General features: G+C 39.6%; 1 protein-coding gene across 7 annotated transcripts; it reads left to right on the forward strand.

Moving 5' to 3' along the window:
• Positions 1–3,178: 3,178 nt before the first annotated feature.
• Positions 3,179–18,469, forward strand: LOC125241064. 7 transcript variants are annotated; one of them, XM_048149361.1, is made up of 10 exons: positions 3,179–3,346; positions 3,550–3,651; positions 6,405–6,500; positions 8,071–8,286; positions 8,509–10,186; positions 10,340–11,425; positions 11,990–12,142; positions 12,967–13,116; positions 14,933–15,116; positions 18,130–18,469. In XM_048149361.1, the coding sequence occupies exons 1-10, from the start codon at positions 3,266–3,268 to the stop codon at positions 18,284–18,286; spliced, it is 3,903 nt and encodes a 1,300-aa protein (XP_048005318.1). In that variant the 5' UTR covers positions 3,179–3,265; the 3' UTR covers positions 18,287–18,469. The 7 variants fall into 7 exon arrangements, with proteins under 7 accessions (XP_048005318.1, XP_048005319.1, XP_048005313.1 ...); XM_048149362.1 differs by having other exon boundaries at positions 8,509–10,081; XM_048149357.1 differs by having other exon boundaries at positions 3,193–3,213; positions 3,257–3,346; positions 8,509–11,425.
• Positions 18,470–18,809: the final 340 nt, after the last annotated feature.

Raw genomic sequence — 18,809 nt, forward strand, 5'->3', positions numbered from 1 at the left:
GGCTCCTATTCTGTGCAGTTTCTGTAATAAGCGGGGCTCCGTCGATATCGCTTTCTGTCTCTGGCGCCTTAGTAATGCTACGGGAAAATTTTGCAACTTTGCACCACTCTAACTCCTAAATTAGTAGGTTTTAAAAAAAATAAAAAAAACTTTAATTTATAAAAGATGCTTATTTTAATGCATTCTTTCTAATAAGAACAAAACACTATGCTAGAAAGAGTGCAGAGGAAGTTCTGTAGGCACATTTACAAACGACTGTACGGATATTACCCATATATGTATCCATCTCTATTCGTAACAGGAATGGTTGGTCTTCAAACTCTAGAAACCAGACGGAAACTGCTGCATATTATGCATTACCGCCAACTGTTTCACCATAGAGTAGATGACGCATCCGTGCTTGAGAGAATGGGGCTGCAAGTGCCAAGAGCGAATGTGGTGGTTGGCATGCCGGGCGCGGTGCCGGCGCGGCGGCGGCGGCGCCTGTTCGCGGCGGCCGGCGCACCGCTCGAGCCCGAGCTGCTCTTAACCGCATCATGTTGGAGACAGACGATATTGACATATTTGCTGATAGTGTTGGTGTGTTTTACAGAAAACTCTTAAGGTTCATAGACTCTACACTCCTTAGGTGATTAATGTAATAATTATTAATTAATCTTTTTTACAACGGCTCCCTTGTCCTTTCCCAGGTAGGCGCGCAGCAGGGGGATCCTTTGGGTCCGTTGGTCTTCAGCCTGGCTATACAGAAAGTCATCTCTGGGCTAGCTTCGCCGTTAAACATTTGGTACCTGGATGATGGCACGCTCGGGGGCAAGCCGAACGAAGTGGAGCAGGACCTGCGTAATCTTCTGCCACTTTTTCGGGATCTGGGTTTAGAAGTAAACCCTGAAAAATGTGAGTTTTTTCCCTGCAGTGTAGAGTCCCGTGTTTCTTTCCCTGTGTTCAGTAGTTTGCTTCCTGGACTCAAGGAAGTGTCGGCTCACTCTTTATCTTTGCTGGGCTCTCCAATTTGTTCAGAGGCTGTTCCTGAAGCCTTTAATAAGAGAAGGCAGCTTCTTATGATGGCTGCGGAAAGATTAAAAGATCTTCCGGCACACGTAGCACTGGTTCTTTTGCGGGTTTGTTTTGCTGTGCCTAAAATTATTTATTTTCTGCGCACCGTACCAACCTGGTTGCACCCAGTTCACATCGACTCCTTTGACGGTGTATTGAAGGAATCGGTGGAACGTTTGTTAAATGTCTCCCTAAATCCAGATCAGTGGACTCTAGCGTCCTTGCCCATACGGAAGGGTGGATTGGGTATACGACGTGCTCGGGATATTAGTCTGCCGGCCTTCTTAGCATCGTCAGAGGGGGTCGTGGGTCTTGTTACTAAAATACTATCTTTGAATGACGACAGTGCCACGATTCCTTTCGCGTCTGATGCTGTGGCGGCCTGGCAGACTTTAAACCCAAATACATCGTTGCCGGATAAACCGCACATACAACGGATGTGGGATGAAATAGGTGTGAGACGGGTTTTTGATAGCCTGCTGGAAAATGCTGTAGGTGCAGATAAGGCTAGACTTTTGGCTGTTGCAAGGCCTGAAGCTGGTGCATGGCTACAAGCACTACCCTCTCCGCACATAGGTACTCTTCTCGACAACGACTCAATGCGGGTGGCTGTCGCTCTTCGCCTGGGCTGCGATGTTTGCGAACCTCATAAATGCATCTGCGGCTCTATGGTGGAGAGTAATGGCCATCATGCGTTGAGTTGTTGTCGGTGTATGGGGAGGTTTCCACGGCACCATGCCCTTAATGACATTATTAGGAGAGCACTTGTGTCGGCAAATGTGCCGTGCATGTTAGAACCTCCAGGCCTCAGCCGGTCCGATGGAAAAAGGCCAGACGGGCTGACACTCGTACCGTGGGAGAAGGGTAAGTGCCTACTCTGGGACGCTACGTGTGTCAGCACGTTTGCCGCCTCGCACATCGGCCGGACAGTCCGGACTGCTGGAGCAGCGGCTGAACTAGCAGCATCACGGAAGCGCGACAAATATTCGGCGCTGCTGTCGCGCTATCTATTTGTCCCGTTGGCAGTAGAGACGTCGGGGTGTTGGTGTGCGGAGGGGAGAGCCTTTTTGATCGAATTGGGGCGGCGGCTCAGCGAGAGAGGCCATGACCCTCGTTCCGGGTCTTTTCTGATGCAAAGGCTGTCTATCGCAATTCAGCGTGGGAACGCATCGAGTGTGATGGGCACCTTTGCATCTGAGAGGGCTCGGAACGAGTTTTGTGAATAGAATTTAGTTTTATAGTCATGTTAGTTTTATTAGAGTAGTATTATATTAATTAGTATTTTTAAGTTAGTTTTACATGTACCGATGACTTTTGAATAAATGCTTTTTCATTAATAACCATAGTTTAACTTTTAAGTGTGTTTGCTTTTATTTATGTCAATTTAACATGTACATAATTATATTACCACATAAGTGCTTTGGTGAAATACTGTTAACTTTTGTGTATTTTTAATAAATAAATAAATAAATAAAAAAACGTGAAAAAAGTCCCAGAATCGGGCCCCTTTTGCTATACTCTGACCGCCCCTGTCTATACTATTGTAATGTTTGACGTTATCACATAAACTACCGTCCGTAAACTGACTTTACAGACAACCAATTTTTTTGTTTATGCCGCATTCGTATATTGTCTATTGATTCCTCAATTCTTTCAAAATATTTTTGTCAAATAAGTACCAATGTCCGTTACTTTGTTTTTGTACTACTTATCTTAAAATATTCAGATTTTTATACTATTTCGTATAAAAATCTGAATGTTTCGGCCATCAAGTATGGAAAATTACCATTGGAAATACCTAATTATTTTTTTTTATAATTTTCGTTAGAGTTGTTACTTGACAAGTTGACATTGACATTTGACTTAACATCAGACTAATGAAATTATATTTTATAACTTATAAGTATTAAAACAAGAAGAAGAATAAAGGAAAATAGAAATACTTCACTCAAGACGAGGCGGTATGGCCTATGGTCCTAGCCTGTCCAGAAGGACGAAGAAAAAAAAAAAAAAAAAAATTGACTTAACATCTGACAGTTTAATTGATAACGCGGATTACGCGGTTGCAAGAATATTATATACCATTACCATTACCATATACCATTGGTATATAATATTCTTGCGCGGTTGCGTCGTGTGTTTGCCGGGAAACTTCTACTTGTTTTACTATCGTTTTATGTTAATCATATGGATTGTTAATTAGCTTTTCACAATGGAGATAGAATGTACTCAAAAGCTTGAGTGCACCCAGGAGCTATATTATTCGCAAACTGAAAGACTTGACCCTGAACAGGTTAGTACCTATTTTGTAAGCCTTGTTTACTAACTAAGTATTAAAGGGTTTCTCTTTACGATTGCTTTCACTTGTAAGATCACGTATTTTAAGTACAAGTTGTTACTTACAACTGTTTACGTATCTAAAATGTTTACTATGTTTAGTAAAAATACAGATTCTTTTGGCCATTCTTTAGATAACTAACAGCTTTTATTTTATAGGTTGGCTTCCTGGGTATACAGGGTTCCACATACGCGATAAAAAGAGGACCCAACAAGATAGGCAGAGATCCACAAACATGTGGGATTTATCTAAATCTGAATGTAAGTATTGTAGTGTTATTTTATGATATGAGTCTATACTGTTCCTCACTACAAGAGTGGCGAGCAAAAACCTCCCTTCTTTTTCCTTAAAGTTGGTTAGCACTCCTAAATCCAGAAGTAAGGCTACTGTGGAGGATATTTTGTAAGTAATAACCGTGTTTTTAATTTACCTAAGTCACTAGAAGCTTAGTAAGTATGTATAATGTTATGATCTAATGTTTTAGTAGGTATTAAACAAACATAGTAAGGCTAGTATTTTCACTGTAACCTAGTTTTAAGTTTGAAACTGATTTTGCAATACCCTACTAGGGTCCATGTTACCATTATAACCCTTCGGGTGGCAGCACGGATACGTCAAATAGCTGTCAGGTGGCGGCGCCATTTTGCGCGAAAATGCTCAAGTGCCAGAGGGTCTGAAGTTGGTCTGAACGGTGATCAGCGAGATATTGGCGGGAGATACAAATTTAATGATTGTTTCTTATTTTTGTATGAAAGTTGTATATAAAAAGTTTGACGCTATAATGTGTATAAAATAGGCTTTAAATTACACTGACAAAGATTTGCTGTCGATATGTAAGTAATTAGCAAATCCTCATTTTATCCTAAGCCAAGGAAAAATAATCCGGATTCTTGCATAACACACTCTAAAAAGTACAGAAAAAAGCACTACTCTTAAGAAAAATACTTTTTTTACAAATATATACATGGATATACATCAGAAAAGGTAATAAAATTACACTTTTGCATTGAGATTTTACATATTAAAAGCGTATTAAAATTGGGTATGAAATCCGTCTCGTAAAAAAACTGAGGTAACTTTGAAATCTTGTTTTGTTATTATTTATCAATTATATGTTTGAAATTATATACTCGTTTTGTAGAGCGTCTTAAGGTATATGTATTATCACAGGCTTAAGTAACAAAAATTCCGATTTTCAAAAATAAATGAGTTGAAAAATAAGACATGCGAAAGCTAAAGTAGATAGATGACCTTCGTACATTCTTTCATAATACCAAGTTCTTAAAGTGGTTTAATTAAAATTTTGGGGGTTTCAAAGCTACATTAAATAACAATGTCTTAGTAGTGACATTTTTTAATAGAAAACGACATACAAATGGGACAAAATTCGCCTAAATTATTACGCTCATTTTATCCACATCGAAAATTGAATAAAATGGCCACGGTCGTGACCTTGAATATTGTGTCTCGGTGATGAAAAATTATCGAGCTTTCAGTATAAAGTTTATAAACTTTGGTTATCAAATAGTTAACCTAACGATTAAAGTGTTTTTTTAGGTTATTAGTACTAGATATATCTAAATAAACGCCCAATTCCTCGGGCCAAACCTATTCATCACTCGATTATTTGAAATAAAATGCCAAATCAATAAGTGAAAACAATCAAATTTACGGTTAAACTATTGTAAATTGTTTAGTACTTACCCAGGCACATTATATTTAAATCCGTATACAATTTTGTATAGCAATACACACATAAAAACACAATTTGTTTAACATCAAATTTTTAGCAAAGGCCCTGTTGCCTGGCACTTTTAAAATAAGGATTTTCTAATAATATTTATATTAAAGGTAATTATTTTTGATGCGACAATTAATTATTGTGTTTTCCGCTATCTATTGTTAAAGTTTTTGTAGCTTAGGTGCGCGCGCAAACGTTTAATTTTCCCGCCAAATACGCAATGACCATTCGGTCGACTCCCGGCGCCATGGCACTTGCGGACATTTCAAATCGGCCGGGAGTCGACCGCTCAGCACTCGGGGACTTTTGAAATCGGCCGGGAGTCGACCGCTCAGCACTCCAGTGTATAATGTTATTTTTCTCAAACATGCAATGAAATATTGTCTTTACTTTCCTTAAAATGGGCTGGGAAGTATCGCTTTTTGGGCGCAACAACTCGAGAGGACTGTAAAGGGATTTCATATTATTTTATAGGCCTAGGCCTGCAAAGTAACTTTTTTTTATAAAATATTGTCCTTTAGAGCATTTTTTTTTATTTCATTGTATGTTTGAGAAAAGCACTATACATGCCTCGGCGTGAAAACGGATTTCCGGCCTCGTATCCCTATATACCCACTTGGCCGGAAATCCTCGTTTTCCCGGCCTCTGATGTAATGTACTATTGTGTACTTGGAAGCAAAATAAATATCTCTATCTCTATCTATCTCAGGATTTTCTTTGGAAGGGAACTTATAGGCACTTACCTTTTCAATTAGTTTGTAAGCATGCCTGTGTACTTTTATAATGTACATGTGTTCAAATTTTTGAATAAACGTCTTTATTATTATTTTTTTCTTTTTATTCTCGGCTTTCACTGTCATACTGCTGTTATTATTAGGCATTTAACTCTTAAATTAACTTCTTGTCTGAAAATGAAAATGAATAGCTGTATCCACACAGGGTGAGGCATGTCATGAGGCAATGTGCACAAATGGCAAATATTCAATGTAGTTTTGCTTTTTTTAAAGGACCAACTGAGATCATTGTTGTTAGTACGCAATTGCAAAATAATAAATAACTTAAATATATGGTTAGTATTCTACAAATCTTTGGTTGTGCCAGGTTGCTCGGCCAATGGATTTTTTTTTTAAATTATGAATGGGCTTACTCTTGACCACAGACTAGCCAAAGGCAAATCTGTGGTGTACACTGAATGATCGCTTGCAAGCCTTGTAAAGTTTCTCGTTCTGTGTGGACTCAGCTAATGTTCTAAATTGATGTTTTCCTTTGCAGTCAATATCCAGGCAACATGCCGTGATTAATGTCCTAAGCTTGAGTGACATCATGCTCATGGACTTGGATTCATCCAATAAAACTAAAGTCCAAGGTGTAAGTATTGATTGCTGTACAATGTCCTTAATACATATTATTAGTCTTTGCTTTAATACATATTATTTTGCAGTTTGTAGTACGGACTGTTGTTAGGACTCTATCTATCGATTATGCCCCTTTTTCTGAATTAGATGACCTTCGAACCTTCAAGAAAAGAGGGTACACCCATCTTAATGGCTGGCAACAGACATCTAACACCTGTGGTGTTTCAGGTGTTCATGGGCGGCAGTGATTTTTTTTTTACTCCTATTTCATTAAAAAAATTGAGTATATGTCTTAATCTACCCTAGGCTAAGCCCTTTTCTAGCTCTTTCCATTGGGGTCTCTCATATATATTAGATTACTTATAAGTTGTAGGGTGCAAAGGTGTCATTCTTTCAAAATTTAGCACAACACTTCATGAGACAAAATTTAGCTTTTTTAAATGACCATGATTTCAGGCTGGACTTGAACCCTGCATGAGTTAAATATTGATCCCAAATATTTTTGCTTGATAAAAAATTTGGCTATACTATTTTTTTTTAAACAAACATGCTTACTGCTACAATTTCGCCAAACCAAAGTTTAACGGCGAGGTTATGCACTCTTATATTAAGTACTAAACAAGTATAAAAATTATTACCATATTTATAATGACAATATCAGCCTGATATCGAGCTTTGTAGTTAGACATAGATAATAAGTAATAGCCATCATAGCTATAGTCAATAAAAATAAATAAATTGGGGACACCTTACACAGATCAACTTAGTCCCAAACTAAGTAAAGCTTGTACTATGGGTGCTAAGCGACGATATACATACTTAAATAGATAAATACATACTTATATACTTAGAAAACATCCATGACTCAGGAACAAATATCTGTATTCATCACACAAATAAATGGCCCTTACCACAGAATATATAATAGTACAAGTACAGAAGGCCCACTGCTTTGAAGTTCACGAAATGCCGCCTTTTTAAATACCTACAAAATTATTACAAAGAAACGAGCCGCACGTGCGCAGCGTCCGACGCTAGGGTTGCCTATGTATTAAAAAAATTAATACTCAGATAAAATGTTATGCTATTATATTCAAGTCTTGGGTACTTTCTAGGTATATAGAGTATTTATATATTTTTGTTTAAATCCCAACGTCACAAGCCTGATTGAACGTTTCCGTGGGCCATAAATGACATATAGTAGGTCTGTGTAAGATTGTCCTATTTTATTCATAATGTTTGTTTAACTAAACGTTATTAGCCATTCCACACGTGGATATCGCATTTTAAGAACCTTTAAAAAAACTCGCGACGTATAGTAACAATAGAAAGTGCGAATGAGCGTTCCGTGAGAATGCGAGCCACCCCTGATTAGGCCGCGAACTCGCGGCCGCCCGCATGTACTTGTAGCGCGGCGATGGAATCGCGGAGTGAGCCGCCCCTGCCCTTACCGGAATTCCTGGGACAGCGGCTCAGCAGGCAGGGTTACTACCGATTGTGCAGACCAGTCGTAAAACCGACTGGACCGGTTGGTGTATTCAATTCTTTGTTTTTTAATACTCTGTCAATTTTTTTTTTTTTAGAAAACATTGCAGCCATACATACCCTATCCGCTTAAAAATGGCGACATGGTTCAGTTTGGGGCTATATTCGGCATGTTTAGGCTGCTTCAAGATGACAATGACTTGCCGATGACACAGGCGATAGACCTGCCATGTACCCCAGCACCCGTACCTAAACAGATGTCTAGGTTAGGCGCTCCAGTGTTGGTGCCAGAATCTCCTGAAGTCAGTGATATGGTGAGGCAGTTTTTTTTTTATTATTTAAAAATATAAGAACATATAATTATTATATAGTCTGTCAAGCCATTTCCGTCACTAGAAAGAAATGTAGGTGTGAATTTGATCCCACAGAAAATTTGATTATTGCACTTTTGATGTGATTAGTGACAGATTTTTTGGACTGGCTATATATTATAGTTTCTATAAATTACGATAAATTCTGGTTTTTCTTGTTTTCAGGATGACTCCTTTATAATGCCATCACAACCCAAAAAATCATCTGAGTTTAAGAGCCCCATGAACAAATTTATAAAACCGTCTAATAAAACTGTGGCTATCCAACCTATGGGCAGTAAAACTATAGACAATGCTTACTGGGCATCCGCCAGAAAATCAGACTCATTTAATTTCCAATTAGATGATTCTGGAAGCTCTTTCAATGACTCAACAGCTTCAAACAAATCAAATAAAATTATTGAAGAGAGCAATGATAATATCCATGAAATGGAAACGCAACAACCTGTCCAAGCTAATGATAGTACAGACTCTATTTACACTGCGAACACGCAAGTAGCTCCGCCCTCCATACATTGTATGGAAACGCAGCCACCTGTCTTGGACATTCACATGCAAGAAACACAGCAAGCTCCTGACATTCACGCTCTAGACACGCAGGTTGTACCTGACACTATACACAATTGTGACACACAGGCTCCAATACCAAATAAATTACCTGAAGTATGCAAAATAGATGACCAAGAAGATTTAAAAGTCGATTTAATATCAGCAAATAAAGAAAACGTGAATAGTTCGGACAATATATTCAATGCAGAAACACAAGCTTTTGTTGTAGAAAAGCAACCAGTTATGGTTGAACAGAAATCTGAGAGTATTAACAAAAGTGTTGAAGAATCATCTAAAAATAAAGATGACTCTGATGAAGAAATCGCGTTTGAAGAATTGAATACACAATCATTTCATGACTGTTTTGAGTCCCAGCCGATTACTGGCAACATATCCCCACCGATAGAAAGGATAGAAAAGATTGAAGTAAGCTTGAATAAAATCAGACGCGAGTCCGGCAGTTCAACTGATTGTGAAGATATGGATATCTTGCCAAATCAGAAATTGTCAACTGATATAGACATGTTACCAACCCAAAAGATTATAGTTGACTCTAATGCTGAAAATATAAATAGTGACCTTGGTGTTATGCCAACTCAAAAACTTGTTGAGGATATAGAAATGCTGCCGACTCAAAAAATTGTTACCAATGTTGATGATGATCTCACAGATTGTGAAGATGAAGACGACATCGTGAAAAATGAAGTTAAAGGAGCAAATGCTAGCGGGAGCCCGGAAATAGATTTTGAAGATATGGCTACACAAATAATCGGGGATGACGTATTAGAAGCAGAGATAAATAAAACGAAAGACCAAACTGATGGTCCTAGTAAAGGACTCAGTTTTGAAGAGTTGCCCACGCAAATAATAACAGATGACTCAAAGGAAGAAAATTTTGAAGAACTGCCAACTCAAATTATTACTGACGAAGCAGAAATTGAAAAACCTAATGAGGAGGTTTATTCTGAAGAAATTATTAGTCCTTTTAAAGTTCCTTTCCGAACTCCTTTAAAATCTAAGAAAACTCCCACGAAAGCGCCAACTCCGAAAGTTGTTGTAACGAATGACGACGACGATGATGATCCTAACTATTACGCAGCCACGCAGGATTTATTTAATGATCTCTGCACCCAAGGAGAACCCTCAACGGACTCCATTAAACCAAATTCATCAAATCAGAAAGAAAAAGGTGATGATGAATTGGTGCCTTGTTCTGTAGAAGGGTATGAAATGGGCGATAGATTTAGGCACATTGAAAGTGAAGTTTCGCCACTCAAAAAATCTGACAGTGGAGGTAGTGATTCTAAAATTAATATATCTCTCAACGAAAAATCAATTTCAAATGTTGTACTTAAAACACCCCAAACTCTTAAAATAATGAATATTGATCTTCCGGATAGCCAGGAAATAAAAACTAGTGTAACTTTAAAGCATAATTCTATTACAGAGTCTTCCAGTGACACTGAAACGGACGAAGTTTCTGATCAAGACTCGGGAATCACCTTTGGGAAGAAGCGGAAAGCCAAAGTAAATGCTAAACGGGATCTTTCTAAAAAACTCGAAGTACTGCCTTCTAGAGTTATCACGCGAGTTCGTAAGCCTACACTTAAAGTTCGAGAATCTGACGAAATAAATAGAAACAGCAAAAGTATTCTAAAGAGTATTGTTATAGTTGATAGCGATGATAATATTGATGCAGATATTGTAAGTGAAAATATATCACGTTTAAAGAACAAAACTGAGAAAAAGAAAGGGAAAGAAAAGGAAGATGAGCAGTCTAAACGATTATCAGACGAGCCAGCAAAAAGGCCACATTCACGAAATGAAAATAAGAAAAAGGACAAACCAATTGAAGAGTTAAGTGACAGTAAAGGTAGAAGTAGTCGATCTAAAACGAAGAAATCTGAGGAAAGTAAATCGAAAGCTGACGATCATAAAGATACTGATGATATAAAGGTTAGGAGTACCCGAAGTACAAGAAATAAAAAAGATAATGGTAAAGGCGAGAAATCAAAGGGTGAAGAACAGAAGGAATCAAAAAGCAAAGAGGAAAAATCCAAATCAAGAAGTGAATCTAAATCTAAAAGTGATTCACACTCAAGAAGTAACTCTGAATCAAGAAGCAATTCAAAGCCCAGAAGAAATGATTCTAAAAACAGAAGCGATTCAAAAACCAGAAGTACAAGAAGCAAAGACAAAAAAGATAACCCAAAAAACACATCCAGAAACGAAAAAACCCCAGAAACCGAAGTAAGACGAAGCTCACGACAGAAATCTAAAGAAACTGCCAAACATGAAAACAGTACTGTCTATCTATCTTCAGAGTCTAGTACAGAATCGCCGAAGAATTTGAAAAGACCAGCGGCGAATGAGTTGGAAGTACCAAGTCCAAAAAGAACGAGGTCTTTGCCAAATTCTAAGGAATGTACGGCTAGTACATCAGTACAATCGACGCCGGTAAGGGCGGAGAGGCATTATGTTTTGTTCACGGCATTTTCTAATGACGATGTGAGGAGTAAGCTTGAAAAATTAGGTAAGTATATCTATTGGTTTAATTTTGTTGCACTGTTGAAGTTGTTCGAAGTTCATAATTCGATATAGACGAGCTTAAAAGTACTAAAACCGCCACATGCGACTTTTTTACATCTGTACATTTTAAAAGATATCTATGGGACAATGTAACCGCCAAACGAGTCACTGGAATAGCTGTAAAAGTAGATTCATGGTTACATTATAAGTTACTATCTTTTCTCGCGGCTTCGCTTGCGTTTGAAAGAGTCAAAAAGTAGCCTATGTCACTTTCCATCCCTTCAACTATCTCCACTTAAAAAATCACGTCAATTCGTTGCTCCGTTTCTCCGTGATGGACGGACAAACAAACAGACACACACACTTTCCCACTTATGATATTACTTATTAGTATGGATAACAACTTTTTTTACCAAACATGTCTGAAAACCGTTGGATAGGAAATACACACATTATCTGAGCCACTTTCCGTTTCAATTGTTCAAACTTTTTGAATAAACGTCTTTATTACTATTTTATTATCTTACTTGACTTACCTTTATAAATATTACCATTTTAAAAATTCCAGGAGCAGTAATAGTAACAGACGTAATGTCGTGCACGGTCCTAGTGACGCTTCAGATAAAGAGAACATTCAAGTTGCTGTGCGCGGTCGGTCTTGGGAGGCCTATCGTCGGCCCTGAGTGGGTTCAAGCCTGTGCCGACACTAACACCATCGTTGGTAAGTCTTACCTGACTTTGAGTAACACTAAGTTCACTTACGATACTGCGTCACTTAAGATACAGTGTCACTTAAGAGAGCCAAGTTGTCACTTACGATACAGCGTCACTTGAGACAGCTAAGATGTCACTTACGATACAGCGTTACTTAAGACAGTCAAGTTGTCACTTATGATACAGCGTTACTTAAGACAGCCAAGTTGTCACTTACGATACAGGGTCACTTAAGACAGTGTCCTGTGTCTTAAGTGAAGCCGTGTCTTTAGTGACGCTGTTTCTTTAGTAAAGTGTTTTAAATAAAGAGAAGATTCAAGTAGCTGTGCGCGGTCGGCCTCGGGAGGCCTATCGTCGGCCCTGAGTGGGTTCAAGCTTCTGCTGACACCGACACCATCGTTGGTAAGTCTTACCCGAGATAAGTGACACTGTGTCTTACGTGACACTGTGTCTTAAGTGACTCTGTATTAAGTGACGCTGTGCCTTAAGTGACGCTATGTGAGCTGTGTCATTAGTAGTGTCTCAAATAAAGAGAACACTCAAGTTGCTGTGCACGGTCGTCCTCGGGAGGCCTAAAGTCGGCCCTGAGTGGGTTCAAGCTTGTGCTGCTGTGAGTGTTGACACCAACACCATCGTTGGTAAGTGATACGTGGCTTAAGTGACACTCTATCTTAAGTGAAACTGTGTCTTAAACCTTAAATGCATGACTGACATGACTGTAAGCGATTTGAAAAACGGTAACGCCGTCCTTATTTTCGGTACCGAGGAGCTGTGCAAATCACTCATTTCACCAATTTCACTCACTCAACCAAACTAATATTTTCTTTCCAGACCCATGGCAGTTCCTAATAAAGGACTCGCAAGCGGAGAGGAGGTTCCAGTTCAGTCTAGAAAGGACTCTAAAGAGCAGAAGGAACTTCCTTGAAGGATACCATGTATCTGCCACGCCGAGCGTTTTACCAACGGCGCAAGAGATGAAACGTGAGTAATTCGAAATAATATGAAATTAGAAAAAAAAGCTATCTTAACTGTCGGTGTCACTTAATTGTCAATATCTGGGCGACCGAGATTCGCTCGGTTCTATTTTAATATATCACGTCTTTAGATAAAAAAACTCTTATAAATACAAAAACAAAAAAAAAAGACAAAAAACAAAAACTTAATTTCTGGCCGGGATTCGAAACCCTGACACCTACGATCTATCTGCGTACATTAGACCGACCTCGTACGACTGAGCTAAGCGGAATCGATGCGCGCGCGGCGAAAATAAGGACCATATTTTACGTTTACAAACGCGAAAGAAAAACTCATGAAAACTCGAAAATTCGCGTTTTCCGGGATCTAAGACTACGCTAGATCGATTTTTCACCCCCGAAAACCCCCGCATAACAAATTTCAGCGAAATCGTTAGAGCGGTTTCCGAGATCGTCGGTATATATAAATAAATATACAAGAATTGCTCGTTTAATAGTATAAGATTGGTGTTTTTTTTTTCTAATTTCATATAATTATTCTGAACGCGCAAAGGTATTGTCACCTCATCTGCCATTAAATTTCACAAACCTCATTTCGGTCACTTAAAAGAAGATAATTAATAAATAATACGAATTAAAAATAAAAGAGCCACCTTTCCGTGATCGTTATAAAGTATTCTATCAGAAAAATATATTATTTGCGTATCTTCAAAAAACATTATACCTACCCAATTATCACGGGTGTCTTTGCGAGTTCATGTTACTTTTTGTATTTGCTACTCACGATTAGTAATTTAGTAGACGTATGAACTCTCAATAAACACCGATCATTGTTTAAACCGGCTAAATGTAATGGCCAGACGCACTTTTCCGTATGAAGTACTAAACTTAGGGACCGGCCACACTTAAGAGACGTATGTCCTGTGGCGCGGAACGGACGTCCGCGCCACGCCGCCTGAATGTAATTCAAAAACGTCTCCTCAGTACATTTTGTATAGGAAGGACGTAAGACGCGCCCCGAGACACGCGACGCTTAAGTGGGAACGCTACCCTAAGGTATCTAAATATGCTTTGGTAACTCTTAAGCTAGGAACACACTACGCGGACGTCCGTCGTAAATCGACCGCGGACGGGAATCTGGACAATGGAAATACACATAACCGTGCAAACTATCGGTCGACGGACGCGGACGTGGCCTTGAGCGCACGGACGTCCGATCGAAATCTGGCTCTCTGGATGTTTTGTTCCGTGCACACTGATAGGTCGCGGTCGCGGTCGTTTTACGACGGACGTCCGCGTAGTATGTTCCTAGCTTTATTGACAGTAGTTCTGTTATCTTTTGCGAACTTCCGAGATACCTGTTACTGATGCTTAACGGTCCGGCCACGACATCGGTCTACGCGCGGTAGCGGTGATCGGCAGCCATATGTGCGAATGAAAAGTCCCATCGCCGTGTCTCGCTCCAATGTATGGCCACCGCTTACCGCTGCCGCGCTTAGACCAATGTCGCGGCTGAGCCGTAAGGCCTGAGTGGACGATCGGTGCGGAGCGTTCGGTGGGGCGGACGAGCGTGCATACTTACCCACAAGTCCACAACACGAGCCATTTTTGAGCTTACTGTGGGACTCGGTCGATTTGTGTAAGAATGTCCTATAATATTTATTTATTTTATACTATCTAGCGGCATGCAGCGTCGACTCGGGACAGGATCGTGTGACATGCACGCTGCACGCCCTATACGAGCGTGCACGAGGGCATTACGCAAAGAGGTCCGTGGATTTTTTAAGAAGCAAGTGTTATATTATTCCTATCTGTATCCGCAGTGATAGTGGAATGTTCCGGCGGCGTGTGGCAGGCCTCGGCGCCGAACTGGATCTGCGTGACGTCGGCGGCCGACAAGGCGCTGTGGCCGGCGCTGCGCCGCCGCGGAGCGACCCTGGTGTCCACGGAGTTCATCCTCGGCGGCGTGCTGAGGCAGCGGCCCGATATAGACGACACGGCTTTTGGGTGAATATTGATAACCTACCAGTCTTAGTTATAGTCTTTTAAGCCATTTTTGCCAGTAGAAAAAAGCTAGAGGAAGGCACGAAGGTTTAGTCCCTTAGACAATTAGCGTTTGCCGCATTTTTGATCGATTTAATGGAGACAGCTCTTGGGTGAAATATATTACTACCTACCAGTCATACTTATAGTGTATCAAGCCGTTACCGTCACTGTACAAAAGCTGCAAATTAAAAAAATGTAGGCGCGAAGGTTTAATGCCATAGACAATTAGAATATCTCATCTTCTGAGCGGTCTTATATCGCGTGACGTCATCGGTTGACAAGCCGCTCTGGGCCACACTCCGCCGTCGCTCACGGCCCAGCCACGACATTGGTCTAAGCGCGACAGCGGTGAGCGGCAGCCAGCATACGTGCGAATGAAAAGTCCCATCGCTGTGTCTCGCTCTAATGTATAGCCGCCGCTGTCGTGGCTGGGCCGTCACAGAGTTCATACTCGGCGGCGTGATGAAGCAATGGGCTGATATAAAGGACACGACTTTTGGGTGAATGTCAATGAACCTACCCCTGTCATAATACTCATAATTATAGTCTGTTAAACCATTTTTGTCAGTGACAAAGGCGGTAAATTAAAAAAAAAGTAGGCGCGAATGTTTTTCGTCCTAGACAAGACAGGACAGAAATTCGCCATTTTGATCGGTTTTATATCGTGTGGATACCGCTTTTGGGTGCATATCGATAACCTACCAGTCATAGTGTATCGGGCCGTTACATTCACTAGACAAAAGCGACATTTTTTTTTAAATATAAGCGCGAATGCTCACGTTCGTGAGTTTCCCTAAAAATACATTTCGAACTACATCTCTACTGAGTTTAAATCACGTAAGTAATGGCGAAAAGGTACCCTTTTAACCAAGGATTAATATCTAAGTAGATATATTTAGTTACTAGGTTATGGACCCATCGAATATTTTCAGTTATCCCTTGCTGACGCGATATCTTCTATCCATGCTTGAAGAATAACTTTATTGACCCCAAAGACCAAGTCCTTGCATGCTACATGATCATCACACTTTTCAAGATAAAGAGACAAGTTAACCAATAACAAACTGAACTGTAGGGAAATGTACTAACCCACTATGTTTTTACCTCTGTCATGGAGGAATAAGTAAATGCGAGATATTTGTATAGGCAAGTTATAGTGACATCTAGCGACAATCACGCGTCAAATGGCGTGAATTATCAGTACCACTACTCGATAAAAGGTGTCAATAGTGTCTCGTTTGCCAAAAAAATTATATTAGAACTGTTTACAACTTATTTTATATACAAGCAGAAGGAATTGAAAACAGAATACTGATTAATACTACTGTAATATTAGCTAAAAATTGGTGAGCCCTCGATTATTACTCTTCGTTCGTCGGGATATCTATTGACAAGTACTGATAATTTACGCTAGTTGACTCGTGATTGTCGCTAGATGTCACTATAACTATGCCTATACAAATAACTCGCATTTACTGATGTATGAGTTACAACTCGTCCCTCACTTATTCCTTTATGCTAATACAGGTATAATGTATACATACATATTTTAGCTTACTACTTATGACGTTTTGCTTGTTATTCGATTTGATAATCGTATTATTGTAATTATATCTTCTCATTTGAAAATTGTTCTTAGAGTTGTGCGTACATTGTTTAAAATCAAACATTGTTTAGGGAAAAGTATGTAGAGTTCCCAATTCTTCGCTTGAAAAGAAATAAACATCTACTTTTATTATTGTTTTTACGAAAACCCTAATTTCGATTCATCGTGTTTTTGTTATTAATAATTACATTTTCTTTCTTTAACCTGACATTGTACAAATGCCGACTATCTAGCTTTAATAGATATTAAAGTATATGTACTTTAGGTGTAGGTATAGTATAGGTAATTACTATTATGTAGGTACGTAAAATACATTGAAATGTGTATATAGTTTTAAATTTCCATTGCATTAAAGTTACTTGTAACACGTTGATTATTATAGTATTTTATGCAACAGGCGTTTAAAGGAGGTCAAAAAAGACGAGTGGCGTGGGTAACAATTTGAGGCGAAGCCGAAAATTGTTATTAAGACGCCACGAGTATTTTTTGACTCAGTTAAACACCGTTGCATACAATACTTTTTCTACAACCATGCACATACTTTTGAATAGTTTTCTAGAATAACTTTCGTGAAATTCGCACTGTTTCCTACAAGTATTTTGACTTGTCCTCTGCAATGTTTCTGCACTCACCCTGTCGCTCGCACTCCCCCGCGCCGCCGCCCGCCCCCGGCCGGCGCCCCGCGGCCCGCTATATCCCTTAACGGCTACCTAACAATGCTGTAAGAGCTATATCGTATGCGTGGGTACGCGGGGCGCCGGCCGGGGGCGGGCATCTTTTATGTAGGGTTTTAACGATCTATGCACGACACGGTAAATGACGAATAACAACACGGGAGTAGAAAAAATGTTTAAACTAAACTTGCTTTTATTATTGTAGTTTTTAGTATCGAGTTAGAGACAAAATGTAGCCTATGTGACTCTCCATCCCTTTCAACTATCTCCGCTTAAAAAAATCACGTCAATTCGTCGCTCCGTTTTGCCCTGAAAAACGGACAAACAAACAGACACACAGACTAATATGGATAAAATACTTAGCGATGACGTTCAGTGTGTGTCTTGTGGTAGAAAATTAAGAGTTTTATGCCCACGGTTGTTTTATGCGATAGACGCAGAGTTACAGGCCGTGCAAAATTGTATTAAGAACTAGCTTTTGCCCGCGGCTTCGCTCGCGTTATAAAGAGACAAAAATTTGCATATGTCACTCTCCATCCCTTCAACTATCTCCACTTAAAAAATCACATCGATTCCTCGCTCCGTTTTGCCGTGAAAGACGGACAAACAAACAGACACGCACACTTTCCCATTTGTAATATTAAGTATGGATTTAGTACCTACTCATCCCATCATTATCAATATTATCATCTAGAAACCCTCCCAGTGCAGCCAAGAAAGCCCCTGAAGCCGCGATACAACCTGCCGCAGCCAAGAAGCCGGCAGGCGACTTCGTATGCCCCGAATGCGGTCGACGATGCTTGTCGAGGATAGGACTAGCGTCGCACGCAAGGTCACACACGAAAACCTAAACATTTACCATGTTTTTTTACTGTAGGTAACTTTGGAAACCTAAGTAGGTGAATTGCCAGCAAAGAGGATCGAGTATTATACAGAGTTACTGTCAAAGTAAAATGTGTAATCACAGTGCATAGCCTGCCATCTCTTGACACAGGCTTTTGACAATTTGGCCCATATTGTTAACTTGATGTGTGAAAATGTAAAATATTAATATTAGCGCCATCTAGCCGAGCGTTCTCCAAAGGTGTAACGCCATCTAGGCCACCGTACCTTTTTCTCTATGGATTTGAGGTACGTTTTTTCTTAGATTGTATCCGTCTACACGGAGTTACGTATGTCTTTGATTGCCAGTTACTGGCCAGTGCCCAATAACTAGCCACTTTATACTAAAAATGAATTCTCTTTACCTATCGATAGAGATCATTTTTACATATTTTTTTTATTACTCTCGTCTCTCAGTAACTGGACACGTCATGTTAAAATGAATTACCATTTATACAGAGTTCATTTAGTACTGGCAAAGACATATATATA

Source organism: Leguminivora glycinivorella, chromosome Z, assembly GCF_023078275.1.
Source record: "Leguminivora glycinivorella isolate SPB_JAAS2020 chromosome Z, LegGlyc_1.1, whole genome shotgun sequence".
Lineage (NCBI taxonomy): Eukaryota > Metazoa > Arthropoda > Insecta > Lepidoptera > Tortricidae > Leguminivora > Leguminivora glycinivorella.

Excerpts from the sequence above, each read along its gene's own strand:
- LOC125241064 (XM_048149356.1), top strand. The coding sequence starts at position 3,266 with ATGGAGATAGAATGTACTCAAAAGCTTGAGTGCACCCAGGAGCTATAT. Across the intron at positions 12,143-12,966 it reads CGACACTAACACCATCGTTG|ACCCATGGCAGTTCCTAATA; the intron begins GTAAGTCTTACC and ends TTTTCTTTCCAG. Across the intron at positions 13,117-14,932 it reads AACGGCGCAAGAGATGAAAC|TGATAGTGGAATGTTCCGGC; the intron begins GTGAGTAATTCG and ends CTGTATCCGCAG.